The sequence below is a fragment of the Corvus cornix genome, chromosome 12 (assembly GCF_000738735.6).
Source record: "Corvus cornix cornix isolate S_Up_H32 chromosome 12, ASM73873v5, whole genome shotgun sequence".
Taxonomy (NCBI): domain Eukaryota; kingdom Metazoa; phylum Chordata; class Aves; order Passeriformes; family Corvidae; genus Corvus; species Corvus cornix.
This window is the reverse complement of record NC_046342.1, coordinates 18,918,742-18,935,269: the sequence shown is the minus strand read 5'-3', so window position 1 is coordinate 18,935,269 and position 16,528 is coordinate 18,918,742. Positions and strand designations below refer to the sequence as shown.

Genomic DNA, 16,528 nt, shown 5'->3' with positions numbered 1-16,528 from the left:
TTCCAACTCCGTGGATAACACATCTCTGCTCCCAAACTCCAAATGAGCTGTGACGGAAGCTGGCACCTGTATGTCTCACACATGCTGGGAACAAGCTGGCTCCAGCACATTTAAATAAATATATTCTGCTGACTTTTCAGCACTGGTGATCTCTCCTAAGTACTGCCACGGCCCAGAAGCTCCCCCCAGTCAGCTCTCAAGTGGAACCTGAAGTCTGGAAAGATGCAGGAGCAGCAGAGCCACTGGTGGAAGCTGTTCTGACCAGAAGGGATGACTGAGGCTTCCTTCAGAAGCAGGGACTGTGCCAGGTTATTCCTGACTCAGGGAAAAACCCAAACTTCTCTTGGACTATGTCTGCAGAACACAAGCCCTGTGTGCAGCTAATAAAGCTGGAGACATTGACCGGCAGCTGTCAAAATTCCACACTTCAGTCCCTAACAAAGAGGAGTTGTTCCATCCGTGCTGGACACCTCCCTGGTGTGAAATCAAGGCCCTCCTTCCAGCTCTTTGCTTGTCTCCTGCATTTCTGAGCACGGATGTGAGGAGTCACCACAGCTGAAGTGACAAATGTCTGCAGGAAAAGCACCCACGGAGCTGCTCTGAGAGCTTGAGATGCTCCCTCTGCTCTGGAGCCAGGCTGGGAGCACTGGAGGTGCTCACCTGGAGAGGAGAAGGCTCCAGGAAGAGCTCAGAGCCCCTTGCAGGGCCTAAAGGGGCTCCAGGAGAGCTGGAGAGGGACTGGGGACAAGGGTCTGGAGGGACAGGACACAGGGAATGGCTTCCCAGTGCCAGAGGGCAGGGCTGGATGGGATATTGGGAAGGAATTCCCGGCTGGGAGAGTGGGGAGGGTTTGAGGTGGAATTCCCAGAGCAGCTGTGGCTGCCCCTGGATCCCTGGCAGTGCCCAAGGCCAGGTTGGACATTGGGGCTTGGAGCAGCCTGGGACAGTGGGAGGTGTCCCTGCCCATGGCAGGGGTGGCACTGGGTGATCTTTAAGGTTTGTTCCAACCCAAACCATTCCGTGATAAAAAATACTTAAAAAGTCTAAATCCACACTGCATTTGCTTTGATCAGCTTAGAGAAAAAACTTAATGAGTTTACAACACAAGTCATGTGGGTTGGGGTTTTTTTATGGCCTTTTCCCATGTTATTTAGCAGCTTTTAAAAGGAAGACAATGCCCAGGACCAAATTTTAATGGAAGACCTTGAAGGAATTATAGCAAAACGAAATTTGAATGCTTGATAATTTAAGTGTTATATTTTTACTACCACTGTGAACCCAACCCTAGCAAATTAAAACAGGAAGAATTAATTGGATATGCAAATAAGATTATTCACTATATAAATCTAATTACATACCAATTTGCTTTAACAGCATGAAAAAGACAAAAAAGGCTCTTTGTAAATTGTTTTCAAAACCACCTGTAGCACAACAAAGGGGAAAGGCTGCATCTGAAAGGTGCTCATTTCAGCACTAATCAAACGAGGTGTTTTGAAGATCTTATCAAGATCCCTTTGCCATGGGCATCCTGCTCTGTCCCCTGGTTTCCAAGATTCCATTATTAGTTTTCACACACATCCCGAAACACTGCCTCTGTTTTTATCTCGGGAACAGACAAAACAGGCCGGATCTTGGGAATATGAGGTGATTCTGGTCACAAATCCCGACTTTTCTAAGCTGGTCCAGACTTATTTTGATGCCTGAGCACAGAAGGGCAGTGGATCTGCTGGGTTGGCACTGGGCACACCAGCAGTGGGCACCGAGAGCTGCTGGCTGCACATCCTGAGCCTCTCAGAAAACAAAAAGGGACAAAGGAATAATTAGCAGAACCCCACAGTAGGCGAGGGAAATCTCTCCAGGGGGAAAAATCCTGTTAATTTGGGAGCCTTTTGTGTCCAAGAAGCAAATTACACTGATGGCCAATTTATTTCTTTGAATAGCTACTTGTCAGAGAGTAAAAATTATAAACAAGATCATTGGAACTGATGAAGACACAGAATAGTTGAGACCATAATTAGTGTCCATGTGCCACCCCCGATAAAGGACCCCAATCACCCATTTTCTCTGACTGTACATTGAATTTTGTCATCTGAATCTGGTTCCCTGGTTCACAGTTGGGCATCTAAAACAATCCAGAGTAAAAAGCATTAAAAATATGTTCCAAAGAAAAGGAATGTAATGTTTACACCAGTACAGCACACAAATACTGAGGTCACCTTGTGGGAAGCGAGGTGTTATTACAGAAAACTAAATTTGACCCCCGTAAAAAACCAACAAAATATTAAAGAGTTGTTTAAAAATTAAATGTGCAGTGGGTGCAGAAATCTGGTGGCTTTTTTGTCCCTTAAACTCTGTGTATGGAGGGGCTTTGCAGCCTTTACTGTCTATTTGAGATTATATTAATAAAGAAAGGGAGCATTGCCCTTGCACTATAGATACTGAAATATTTACTGAAAAGAAATGCAGACATTTGGTGAACACAGAGGAGGGTTTTTTGTCACCTAAACTCTGTGCATGGAATTTGTCTGCAGCCTTTATTGTCTATTGTAGATTGCATTAATAATGGAGGATAGCTCAAGATGAGAATTACATGTCTGCAGAGCCACTGCTGACACATTTATATGGTTTAGCAAAGCTGTTTTTCCTTTAAGCCCAGACTGGCTGCCAATACATTTGTACAGTCAAACTGATACATTTTTCTTTTTACTTTAAATGCTCTGTGGGCAGCTGCACAGTAACTCATGAATTTACATGAGATCTGGAGTCTTCAGGAACAACTTAAAGAGTTTTTAAACTCCTGTTTTCTCCAAAAGAAAGGATTAGAAGGGACAAATCCTGCAGAGAACATCAGCAGGGTTTGTTTTGGTGTCCTCCAGCACCTCTGAGCAACTGGTGGAAAATTTTGTGCTGTTTTGTCTAAATTTTGCATTTTTCCTCTTCCAGGGCAGCTCTCAGGTGTGCAAACCAGTGGCTCAGTGCATGGGAAGGCGTTTTTCTAGCTGGGAATTTATCCCTGTGTCAACCCTTCTCTCACTGATTTGGACTGACACATTTTATCAGCTGACACACCTTAAAAATGGGCTTTTTTTGAAAAACAAAGCTGTTATGACATCTCTTAAATGCCAAAACCCTCGTTAACTGCTGTATTTTCATACATCCCCTAAATACTTTGAAAAGAAGGCAGTAAAATGCCAGAGAATGCCTCCACCAAAAAATAAGAAGGGGCGGTTAAGTTTTAGCAGTAATTGGATGCCACATTAAAGAAAGTCACGACAAAGAGGTGTTTGAAGCCTCTGCCATGGATTTGAGCACAACACCTTGCAGGAGGTGTGAGTGGCAGTGCTGACTCCAAGGTGTAAGAGCTCACAGCGTAACAACCTTGCATAAATCAATCCTGCAAAGCACTGACAGGCACTTTTCGCTCGTCCCCCCCAGAAAAACCCACGCCATAAGCACATTTTCCACCCAGCAAGCACTTTCCAAACCAGCACAGCCACACCTGAACTTCAGCACTGAGCTTCTGTGTCGGAACAAACTGAAATAGAATAAAATTTTTAAAGTTGGATTCAATATTACTCCAAAAAAAAAAAAAGGAGAAACACAGCAATCAGACCATTATTGCCTGCAGTGACATGGTTATTCCAGGAACATCCTTATTCCAGGAATAACTCCCAGTATCCAAAGGTTAAGGTGGAGATTTCTCTTGCTCAAGTCCCAGGTCAGATTCCCATCACCTGTGCGCTGGGCACTTCCTGACCTTCCCAAAGTGTCCGAGCAGTGCTGCAACACCCTCTGAGCAGCCTGCTCACGGGGAACGTGTCCCTGCCCACGGAGGGGATGGCAGCTGCACGGTGAGAAGACTCAGCAATCCAGCACCGAAACCCACTCAATTCTCTGTGGCAACTCCTGCCCCAAAAGCGTTTTGATTGTACAAGTGAGCTGTAAATCCTTCACCAGTATAAAATCTAAGGGTGGTCCCTTCCTGCACCCTGTAGTGTTTGAATTTTAAATTTTAATTTGTAGGGTCCACGTTGAGCAATACCTGAAATGCTGCTGTCTCATGATGGGTGAGAACTGGATTTGAAAGAATACATTTGCTGTTCTTTCTCTTCATATCCACGTGTGTATGTTTAAAAATGGAGACATTACCCCTGTGCTTTAAACATGGTCTGGATCACGAATCAGCAGCTAAATCAGTGCAGAATCAATCCTGAATGGGACAGAACCACCAGCATCACTGAATTCCAGCTCCTGTTGGATTTCCCTAATGCTTTTCAGCCACGGATTCAACTTTGCATGGCTCTGCACATTCCCACCTGGTTTGCACAGCACCCACGGAGCACTTTAAGCTGCACCTTTTACCTGCGCTGCCCTTCCCTGCTCGGGATTGCAGCATTCCCAGGAGCGCTGCTCCCTCCCCAGGGCCCTGATGCAAGCCAGGCACACTCTTACAGCTCCTCTGCCGCTGCCACTTCCCAAGGGGAGAGCTCCAGTAATTCATCATTGCCACAGCAGCAGCCCCGGGAGAACATGTTTGTAAACAAACATCCATCACGGCTGCTCGCACGCGGCTGCGCTTCCTTGGCCTTGCACCTTCTTTTGCTCCGTGATTTCTGATAAATACAACTCTGTGTGTGTGTGTGTGCAACCATCACCCAGCGCCTCGCTGCAATTAGCACCCAGAGGCTGGGAACCAATTACGGGATTATTTAATGAGTCATGAGCCACAAAAAAGGTTTAGGAGTGGGGAAACAGCGAGATTGTGTGGGACAACAGTGAGACAGAGGAAAGCAGAAGCAGGACAGGAGAAGGTGGGAATCCCATGTAATTAAAAACTCATGGATCCTCAGCTGATTTAAAGGGGCATTTTTGACAGAAGTCAATAACTGTGCTCTAAAACAGGGTGCCCAGAGCAGCTGGGGCTGCCCCTGGATCCCTGGCAGTGCCCAAGGCCAGGCTGGACATTGGGGCTTGGAGCAGCCTGGGACAGTGGGAGGTGTCCCCATGACAGGAGGTGGGAATGAGATGAGCTTTAAGGTCCCTCCCAACCTGAACCACTGTGGGATTCTCTGATCCTGACAAGTGCAGTAGCCAGGGACTGCTTGAGTGGAAACACATCCTCTTCTCACATATATCCGGTCTGACTAATTCCTACTTAAGAGGACTGAATTTAAAAACAAAGCTTGTTCTTTTCCAGTAATGGGAGGGAACTTGCATAAATGCATACATTTTTGACTCCTAGATTATATTTCAGTTTGCTAGTGGAAGGTGTCCCTGCCCATGGCAGGGGTGGCACTGGATGATTTTTAAGGTCCTTTCCAACCCAAACCATTCTGGGATTTTGAGCTGCACTGGTGGAGGACAGAGATTATTTGTCAGGTGTGACAGACCTTTCCCAAGCAGCCCAGGGGACACAGGACCCTGCAGGGAAAGGCCCTGACACCCACAGGAGTGATGAGGGACCATCCCCGAGCTGCTTTCCAGGCAAGGCATCTCCCCACAGCAAACCTGCCCAAAGTACCCAGCTCAACCCCTCAGCCCAGTGCTGACCCCACACACAGCTCTGCTTAGGGACACCTCTGTCCCCACAGGCACAGGAGCTGCTGCCCACACCGTGCTGATCCCACAGGGCAAGCTCAGCGCTTACCTGTGCAGCTGCAGATTTGATCAATTAAAAACTCACATTCCAAAGCCACTTCCCAGTCCTGGGAGCTCGTGAGACAGGCATATTAAATGAGCAATAAAATGCAACTTAATGGGGTTGATGTTAAATTAGTTTCAATTATCAAACCCCATTTTAACAAAATGAATGCCTGGCTCCCTTCCAGAACTCATGTAATTTCCATGGGAAAGCATTGGGTTCTCCCTCCTCCCACTGACTGATGGCATCTCTCCCTCACCTTTCATTAGGGAATAACTTCCATGTTCCATCCTAATATACCAACAAATTCCAAAAAAAAAGAAAAGAGAGTATTCAAGTTTGCTCAGGAATGCAGTAGAGGTCAATAAAGGTAAATGTTACACTTAGTAAAGCAAAGTCAGTATGAATAAATACTGTGAAATTCTATGCAGATTATTCACCAATGAGTTGTTTGTAGAGTGTTATTTTATAACAAGTGGGAAAACTCTCAGGGAAGCTCTGCTTTTCATGGAGGGAAAAGAGGACACAGGCTTTGGAGTACACACCATGTTATTTAGATCTGGTGAGGAAGAAAAGGCAATGCCTGCCAGATGTACATTCCACGTGCTGGAAATTCATGACCGTATTTTGAAACGAGGAGCTCACTTTTGTGAGGTTAATAAGGACCCAGAGCCTGTCCGGCCTCTCTGGAAAGGGAGAGGGGAATGCAGCACATCCCGAGGAGCCCACTCCACCCAGTGCCTCTACTCACTGGTACATATGAAAAAAACAGAGAATCAGCACAGGTTTCCCATTTTATAAAATGAGCTGCAGCCGTTCCTGCTGACAGTTCTTGGCCACTTGACTTGAGAATCACAGCTGGGCTTCCCAGCTCAGAGAGGCATCACGAGATCGCCATGGAGAGCGTTTTTATCCCAGCTGAGGAATCCCTATCTCCGTAACAGTCTGATTAGGAGCTGCTCTGCCTTTCAAACTTGTTTTCTCTCCTGAAGTGCTTCAATGTTCCCAACCCACAGGGGCTGAAGAAGCCAAACACAGGCAAACACCCAGTGGCAAAAGCATCTTCCAGATCCCTCTCACCCAGCTGGTTACCCCTCCTGCTGTCCCTCACGGCCCTCCCCACTCCAACTCTCCCCATTTTGAGGTCAGTAAGGGATTTTTTGGGAGTCTCTTTCCATTATTCTTTCAGCCCTGTGGTGTTAGTCATCATTTGCATGCTGGCAGATGTGACACTCCTCTGCCTGAGCTCTGCTCCCACATCTCTGCCTCTTCCCAAAGATGCTTCTTCCCTCAGGAAGAAAAGCACAATGCCAAAGCTTGTCTCTCTTTCAGCCTTTCTTCCTGCTTTTTAAACTTGAATTGGCAGTAAGCATCATCCCTTTCAATAATATTTACAGTTTCAGAGTTGCCTGTATTGACTTTTTCTGAGTTTGGTCACAAACCAAACAAAAGCAGGTTGGAGACCTGGATGCACAGTATGGGCAACAGAGTGTTAGGCATTCTAAGGGATCACAAAATCATGACAGAGAGAAAAGAAAACAACAGTTCCAGTTATTGCCAAATCACCACAACCTGGACTTCATCTGTAAAGCTCAAAAATACACCAATGCTGTGATTTTTGTCACATCTAATCCTGCTTTTCAGGGATGTTATAAAAGACGATTTAAGTTACTTGAAACAGAGAATTTGGAACCAACACTTCCATCGCTGAGGAAGTGAGTAATTCTCCTCTTCAGCCCACCTGTGCATCCAGCCCCTTTTCATCTCTGTGTCCCTGCATCACGCCCTGTTTCACACCCCAGAAAGCCCAGCCACCCCCCTGCCTTCTTTCCAGTCCCCCCTCAGATGTCTCCTAGCAAAGCCCACCCAGTGTGAGGCCAGAGAAAATGCCATTTCCCGTGGAATGGATAAAAATGGAAGGAATGGGAATGCTCTGGGAGTAAAGCCTGAGCTCTCAGGGAGCACCTCATGGCATCTGCTGACACAGAGCTGGAAGGGCACAAATTGTTTCTTTTTCCAAGTCTCACTGATCATCCATTGCACGATCCCTGTTTCACAAACAAAAACAGTGATCATATTCAGAACTCTGTCAGGGATCTATTTTGCAGACACGAAGATTCAGAAGGTACAAATTAAATTTGGGATAAGAGGAATTTCAGACACATCTAAGTTCATGTTGTTCCCAGCATGCACTGGACAAACTCAAAGCCTTGACACACAAAGTGCTTATTTTCCTTTCAGCTGTGCAAGACAGCCATGGAAAGTTTATAAATGACAATACCCCTTAAAACAGATGCAATCTTCAGACATTTAAACTCAGAAAATTGGAATTAAGAGACATCAACCTATTAAGATAGCTGTATTTTTCATACTTTCCCTGACACCTGGAAAGTTTAATGAAGTTGAAAGTCACGAGCTTCATCTGGAGATGCTGACTGCTGGCTGGCTAATTAGTTGCCTGTCTCATTGATTATCAACTTCTCCAGTAGTCGATTATAAATGCTTGTAATGCTTGCCTTGCTTCACAGCATAATTAATATGATATAGACTATTTAACAGTGGTGTCTTTGCTTGATTTATGAAGCTGAATATGTATATTTTACTGCAAAATAGAAAATCCAAACACATGAGGAAAACCAGACTGAAGCACTGAAGGGATAACGGGCAAGTTTTGCCTTTTTCATTGTAACACACAGGAAATCTTTCCTAAAACTTGCAATAATGAGTCAGTGCAGCCTGTCAGGAGCATATTCTTAATTTCAGAGCACAGCCTGTCACAGTACTTGACAAATGCTTCAATAAAGCAGCGTTAAACAATGCCCAGCTGAACTGCACCATTCTGTGCTCTGTTCATTAAAAGAACTTCTTGGGAGCACCCACTGATTTGCCACAGACTGACTTTGAGCACGATTTGCAAAAATTCATCAACATCCGTTCTGCTTAATGGCCCCAACCCCGTAAAAATTGGAGCCTTTGTGACAACCAGGCCTGGCTGAAGGAGGGGACAGGAATTTCTGGGAGAAACCCTACAAAAGCACGAAGGGATGGGGAGAAACCTCACTATGGATGACATCGGCCAGCCCAAGTCCACATGGAGCTGTCAGCAATTCTGCAACTGCCCACATTTACAGCCCCTCATCATCCACCTCGGACTGACTTTTGTTCCCTTCAGATGATCCCCCTTCACTGCTGCTTAGCTGAGGGACCTTTCACCAAGTGAAAATGATCCCTGCCAACAGCATTTCCAGCCACTTCACGCTCTAAGGGCAGCAGCAAAACCCAGGGATTTAACCCCAAAAGGCTCAGTGGGAGCTGATGGTTCCCCCGATGTTCTAAATGATGCAAATCCCCACCAAAGCGTGGAGAAAAGGAGCAGGGATCTTGTACCCAGGCAAGGAGGAAATCCCCACAGAGGCAGGTTTTCGACTAGCTAAGCCAGGCTTTGCCCAGCACCACACACAAGCTCCAAGCCCAACTCTGCAGGTTTCCCACTGCACCACATCTCTCACATCTTGTTCTCCTCCATGACCACACAAGCATTACAAAATTAAGCCCCTTTCCAATAATATTTAGATTTTTCAAAGAATCATGCAGCGTTTTACCTATAAAACACTCGACTAATCACCTCAAATTTCGCCATAAAATCCATTTTTACTGGCAATAAATAAGCAGTTTGGGTCCATATCCTCCCTAATTTGATAGATGCGTGGAAAAGTAGGTATTTCTGGAAGTCCCTAAATGAGATTTAATTTCAATACCTACACACTAATTCAAATGCAAAGGAGCTAAATTGAAAAGAGGCATTGTATAAAACACACAGGGGATCAATACACAGCCAGAGAGTTGGAACATCTGCTTAGAAAAATGTCTGTCTAGGCCCTGTTTTATTTAAAAGCACCATCTCACCTTTTTAACTTTTGAGAAAGGCAATTAAACTTGCCCAGATGGACCTGAGAGTCCAACAGAGAAAAACGTAATATACCTAATCATCTGTATATAAAAATGAGAAGATGGCATTGATATGGCCTCTAATTTCATAATTTGGGAAATTATAGCCTCAATCAATCAGGTCACATCCAGCAAGGGCTTTGCTGCTGACAGATCAGGATAGGAAATGGGTACAGACTTCTTGTGAGGCTGTCTCAAATCCTCTGCAATCACAGAAAAACTTGCCACATAATCCCTAAATAAGCATAAATTACATTTCCTTAGCTCTCCTCTACACCTGTGTGCAGCTGAGCGATGCTGTAGAACCCCACTCTGGCAGCTAAAACTCTTCTGGCTTCGGTTTAAAGGAATTTTTGTCTAGATTTAATCATTCTTATCCCAATGAGGAGAGCCGGATCCAGGACCTGCTCACCCAACACCTGCCTGCAAGGTGATGCTGCTGAGGGGCCACACCTCTTCCTGAGGGATTTTCAAATACAAGGACTGGAAATGAACTTAAAAAAACCTCCTAAATAATCAGAAAAAACCCACCCAAAGTATTAAGGGCAAGACAGATCTTATCTGCAAACCCTTCTGCAGTGGTGCCCAGGGCTGGGTGGTGTTTGAGGAGCAACAGGAGTCATTCCTGCCTCCTCTGCTGTGCAAACATTAATTAGGCAGCTGGCTCCAGAATGCAAAGTGCTGCAGAACTGACCGAAATATAAATTAATTAATTATGGGGCCACACCAGATTAATCATTTCCCAGCTTCCTGCTCACATCAAAGTACGGAGGGAGCTACACAGCACCAGAAAAAGAAACGCTGAACAAATTGAACTGCGGCCTCGTTTAGAGGAGATCATCATTTAATATGTACAACAGGCCTCCCAGCTTTAATAATTTATATTCAGACATGAAATTAGCTGGATTTCTCTGGTACATAACCCACAGCTGCTTGGAAAGCAACACAAATTCAAATCCTCATCTCTCTGTGAATGCTGAGGTTTAATTTTTAGCAGAGCTGGGTGCCCGATGTCACGGGAATGTATTGATATAAATTATGGGGGGCTTTGCCTCACGATGGAAAACACTTGACTCTATATTGCATTTTTTCCCTCCCATGAGTTGCACGGCCATGCTCTAAATATTCTGGTCTGAACCACTGCTGGGGTATTGCTGTGCTGGATCAGCACAGGATAGAAGGAGAAAAAATGCCTGCACAGGCATTGCTAAGAATATTTTCCTGTTAAAAAAAGGTTTGGGGAAAAAACCCCAAACCACCACGAAAAAAAACCCCAAAACAAACCAAAAACAAAACAAAACAAAACCAACAACAACAAAAACTACCAAAAAAACCCCCAACAAAACACCATCCCAACCAAAAACCAAACCCCAAAAAAACCAAATCAAACAAGCCCAAAAAACCCAAAAACCCAAAAACCAAAACAAACCCAACCAAAAAACCCCAAAACCAAACAAAAAAACCCCAAAAAAAAACCAAACAAAAAACCCCACCCCAAACCAAACCCCCAAAACCCAAAACCAAACCCCAAGAGCTCCAGGACACACTGATGTTTGAAGCTCCTGGGTTTATGTGCTGCTTGCAGCTGGAAGGGGCTGATCAGGATTCAGGGATGGGATCTGCCGTGAGGTCAGTGTGTGATGAGCAATTTCATTGTGCATCGCTCGTTTTTTCACTTTATATTATTATTTACTATCGTTATATTTTACTTTATTTCAATTATTAAATGGTTCCCATCTCAACAGACAAGTTTTGATTTCCTCCCCATTGCAGCGGGGTGGAGGGAGGGGAGTGAGAGGCGGGGTGGGGCTAAGCCGGGCTTAACTTGCAGCCCTGTCAGAAGGTGAATGGTTAAATCCCGCTGTAAAATATGCATGTGCACACTCAGACGTTAATGTGTCTGTACCGCTGCAGCTCATTAACATGCAAATACGACTTCAGCAGAGGAACTCACTGCTCCAGGAGGGTAATGAGGCAAAGGATGGCACAGAAGTCACGGAAACGCAGAAAATTTCCTTTCTGACTCGTCCAGCGCGTTACAGGCACACGATGGCACATCTCCCTCAATGCTTTGGCTCATACCTTGCAATGCCTTTTGTTTCCATCTCTCTTCCCCGGCTGGACACAGATGATTTTTTGGGATATATGGGGCTGCCCGAGGGAGAGCCTTTTCTAACAAGGTCACGACTTGAAGAGCTTTGTGCTACTTTTCACGGCCTGTTCTGCCTCTCATCCCACTCTCCAACACTTAAAAATCATCAGCACCACAGCTGCTATTTGAGGAATCAGAGAGCCTGCACAAACCAGGGCTGTTTGGCACCAGAGAATTAATTTGCAGCTACCTGTTAATTAATTTGACACCTGGAAACACAATCAGAAACCCTGAACTGATACACACCAACTATCGAGTCCAAAAAGCATCAGTGGGTTTTTAGCAGTGCAACCCCAAAACAACCAGTGAAAAACAGTCTGAAAAATGTGGTCCCAGCTTGAGTGGTGGGCTGGAAGGAGGTGGTGGCTCTGAAAGGCCATGGGCTGGCAGCTGTTTCATGGCTTGGATGAGATGAGTCGGGAAGTTTTGATGCAGTTTCCAGGGAATAGATGGATGTTAGGAAGCACACACACCAAAAAAAACCCAAGGAGATGGTGGGAGTGGCTGGAGCCCCAGAGAAGCACTGGGGATCCTGTTGCTTGGGGATGGTGGCACCACTGAACTCCGTGGGGGTTTTTTGGGGCAACACCCCAAAGGCTCATCCCTCACCAGCCCTGCTGCTCTCTGCAGCAGAGACCAGAGACCAGGCTGACACCTGGGCCGTGTCTGACTCTGATTAGAAGAGCTAAACCCAAGTGTCTTGGGGTGACCTTATGATGTGTATCCCATATCGTTGCCCTATGCCCAGAAATTAATTTTTGTGCCTTTTTATGCCTTTAAACTGAGCCTGAGAGGGGGAAGGAAAAACTGAGCAAAACTTTCTCACAGCAGTTTGCAGCTTGTTCAAGGTCACACACAGTGTGACTTTAGTGACTTTTTTTCCCAGCTGCGGCGGGAGAGCGAGGAAGCACCCGGCTTGCTGCTTTCCAGTCAGCTTTTGGCCAGTTTCAGCTTCTTTTTCTCCAGAGAGAGACTGAGAGTTGAACTTTTTTTCCTTCCCTGGAATTTCAGATTTTCTCCCTTTTCTACTGGACTACTTCAATATCAGAGCACATTGGGAGGACTTTCCACCGGGCACAGAGGGCCTGGCCCTGGGCCAAGCCCCAGCTCCGAGGAGACCAAAGGGAGGACTCTGACACTTTTCCAGGTTTTTCCTCCACAGCAAAAGATTTTATCATTTAGCATTATTTTCCTTTCCCGTGTGTTTGTTAAATAAATAGTTTTATCTCCTTCACTTTCCTTCGAAGAAAATTTATTTTTTCCCGAACCTGGTGGGGGAGGGGTGGTTGTGCCTTCTCTCAGAGGATATATTTCTAAATTTGGCCAAACCTGCACACCAAGTATTCCATTTTCAGGTTTAAGCTTATTTTCACAGGTAGCTCAATTCTTAACTTTCCCAGTCATTTAAGCGTCCACAAGGCACTGTGGAGGGTTGGTAGACAACTTTCTGCATACTAATTTTATTTTTTTCCCCTTTTTATAATTCAGTTGCTAATATTTTTACACAAGGGTAGAAAATGATTTGATCAACATGAAAACACAAGTTTCCCCCTTAACTTCAGAATATTTAACAGCCACCTGTGCATGTGTTCATAACACCAGAGCACAACACAAAACACCCCCACAGCTCTGGGAAACCATCCAAGCGCATCCCTTAAAAACAGCCCAAATGAGGGAGCCCTGCTCATGGCAACACCAGAGTTCCCACAGCAAAACCACTCCCATGCCTCCAGCCAGCTCAGACAACGCTGCAGACAGCCACAGAAAATCTCAACTTTAAAACCTGCCTAAAGAAGTCAACCCAGAGCATGTCCTGCAGCAAAAGGAAACCATTTCCTCACTCAGCACCTCTTTTAAAACTCCCACTAAACTTCTGGCTCTCCTCTCCCCACACATCTGTTAAACCTCCCTCAGCAGGACAGAGAATCTGAGGCCTGAGGAAATTCAGTGCACTCCTAAGAGGAGGAAAACTGCTGCTGCAGAGTAATGTGGGGAAAGCCACTGCTGGAGAGATGTATTTTTATTAAACACAGATCTTTTGATAAGGGCAACCCCCCCAAACACACCCCCCTGAAACCTTATTTTGCTGACCTGAAGCAGTTTGCAACAGATATTTCAAGTAGAGAAATCACAGCAAAAATATTTTCCATTCTTTTGTTTTCCCACTCTTTTTTATTTATTTGCTTGAGATAAAGGCTCATCCTTGATGTATTCCCACAGCCCAACTTCCCTGGGGTTGCAATTCCTGAAACACGTGGGGGCTCTGCATTGCAGAATCTCTCTGCATCCAATTTTCTGCCAGCTCAGAAACTGTCAAAGCACATTTAGAAAGACTTGGAACCAAATTTCAAAAATAGGTACCCCTAAGTACCGCAATAAAAGTCGCTTTATGTTCAGTAGAGCTAAGCAGAAAAAAGTAAACACTGCTCTAAGTACTTTGTTATTATCTAAAATGCTGGGAAAGGAACCTGACAGTGAACACAAATAAAAGGGGAGAAAGCAAAAGTTAATAAATAAAGCAGTAAAACTGTCTGAGCAAGCAGCAGGGACATTAGAGCAATCCAGATGAGCACCAGGGTGACACAAACGTTAATTAAACCCTGACACCCTCCCTCAGAACAATACACAGGTGAGAGAACAATGATGGCAGCCTGAGGAGGAATTCATCAAGGATATGGCAAAGAGAGACTCAGGACAGTCCTGGGGTATGGTCCAGGACAGGTGAACCTACAACCCATTCCTCACCCACGACAAGGCCAGCAGGGCTTTGGAACAGGCTTTGCTGACCCTCTGCAAATTCCTCAGGAACTGTTTCAGCTCCAGGAAAAAAAAATCACATCCCTCAGAAATCTCATTTCTCTGGGCATGCTCTGAATACTGCAACTTTCAGGGCTGAAAAGGTTAAACAAGGGCACTTGCAGGAGATGGTTGTATTGCTGGAATATGTTAATTATTTGTGAAATGGGGCGAGGGCCCAGCTGTAACACACCACCACTTTAATGGGATTTAAAGCTCCCCTCCACGCAGGTTTAATTGAGCAGGGAAATGCTTAACACGGAATGTGGGAAAACAACTTCCATCAACAGCAGCTTGGCAGTGGAAAGGGGCAGAGCAGACCTTTGGAATGTTGTGCTTGGGCTGGAAGACACCGACCAACAGGAGAAGGAGCTTGCTCAGAGCATCACCTGGATCCATTCGGTAACAATGGCCAGGCAACAGGGATTTATTTGGGCATTTCACCCCTGGCACACAAACCACGGCACGCTCTGGCATGAGTGGGAAATGCAGGGGTGTTCTTAAATCCCGAGTTCAAAGGGGACGCCTCACCTGCCAGGCACACCATGACTGAGTGCAGCACCAGCAGCTCCCATAGCAACCTCATCTTCAGCGTCCCGGTGCGGAGGAGATGAGCCCACGAATCACAGAGCACCACGGGGCTCCTTGGAAACCTCAGGCAACCTTTAATCTGGAAAACAAAAGACACATTGCAAGGAGATTGAGGATTGTTGTTCCTTCTATTTGCTGACAGCTTGTTCTTCCTTTGCAGGAAAGTTGTATCTGAAGAGCAACAAAGAATCTTTTGTAAATATTGACTTTGAAATCATTCTCAGCAGTGATTTGTGACCATTTCAGGTGTCTGGGTGCCAGATGAGGATTAAGAATTGTAACCTGCAGCTGCATCTTCGCTTGGCTGCTGTGAAATTTCTGCTGTCTCTTAATTTTGCCCTCACGAGATTGACTGCCTGCCTCTCTGGAGTGAGCTGGTGTAATTAGTGAATGCTGTAGATTACCATGAAGAGGAAAATCAGAGTCATTCTCTAACTCTGTGAGAATTACTGTAACTTTTCTCTGCAAACATCATCCAGCACATGAAGGACACCTTGGCAACACTTTGGAGGAAGGGTTCCCACACTGCTCAAGGAGGGGGATGTTTTTCCCATTCCACCTCCATGCTCACTGCTCTAAAATCCTTTTTAAAAAGCAACCTTAAAACATCTCCAGGTAAAAACTGATCTTTCCCTCGCCCCCCGTTACAATAGTAAATTGTTAGAATTTGTGAGCAATTTGAGACTTTCTCAGCTGATCACTGCAAACTTCCACCATTGCCCTCCCAGGAACCCAAGGGGGAAAAAATGCCTCCGTTTATCAAAGGAACCACTCCAGAGCAGGCATTTAAATATGAAAAATAAATAAATCAAGCCAGGCGCACATTCTTATAATTTATTCATCTCTGTGAAGACTGGAAGTTCAGGGGCCTTCGTGCTTACAAGACAAACTGCATGAGTAATAACAAGTGAAGGAGCATCACCAGAGGTCTCTGCCTGCTTTGGTGAGTTAAAACTGGGAAGATCCTTCCAATAAACTCAATGCAGTTGAGTTCAATGCACTGGGAAGGGTGAGAATCTTTGCCCTCTGATCTGAAGACGCAGCTTTGAAGCAGGGAGAGATTAATTGCCTATATTCATCTGTTCTCACACAGACTGATGAGGCTGGCTGGGGGGAGCAGGAATGACCAATCAATGACTACTAATAACTGTTTAAGGCAATGATTAGAGTATTAATTATTAATTTTGGAAGGAAAATGTCACAGACCTCTATATTGATTGACATAGTGAAGCAGTTACATTCTGTTTACACCGAACTCCAGAAATGTATTTTTTTACCCTAACTAGTCTTGACCTGTGGAAAATACTACATTTTCTTCAAGTACCAAATTCTGTTGAACAGCACCTACACAAGCGATTTCTACCAGAGAAAGTCACTCTTGGTTTTACACCAATTTAAGT

The 16,528-nt window shown here is 45.2% G+C and overlaps 1 protein-coding gene across 4 annotated transcripts in view; it reads right to left on the bottom strand.

Moving 5' to 3' along the window:
- CNTN4 (contactin 4) overlaps nt 1-16,528 on the bottom strand; it is a 271,038-nt gene that overhangs the window by 112,995 nt on the left and 141,515 nt on the right. For all 4 annotated transcript variants that reach the window (XM_039558958.1, XM_039558957.1, XM_010390268.4 and 1 more), the window contains one exon: nt 15,069-15,207. In XM_039558958.1, the coding sequence (XP_039414892.1) occupies nt 15,069-15,207 (139 nt within the window). The remainder of the gene's footprint in view (nt 1-15,068; nt 15,208-16,528) is intronic.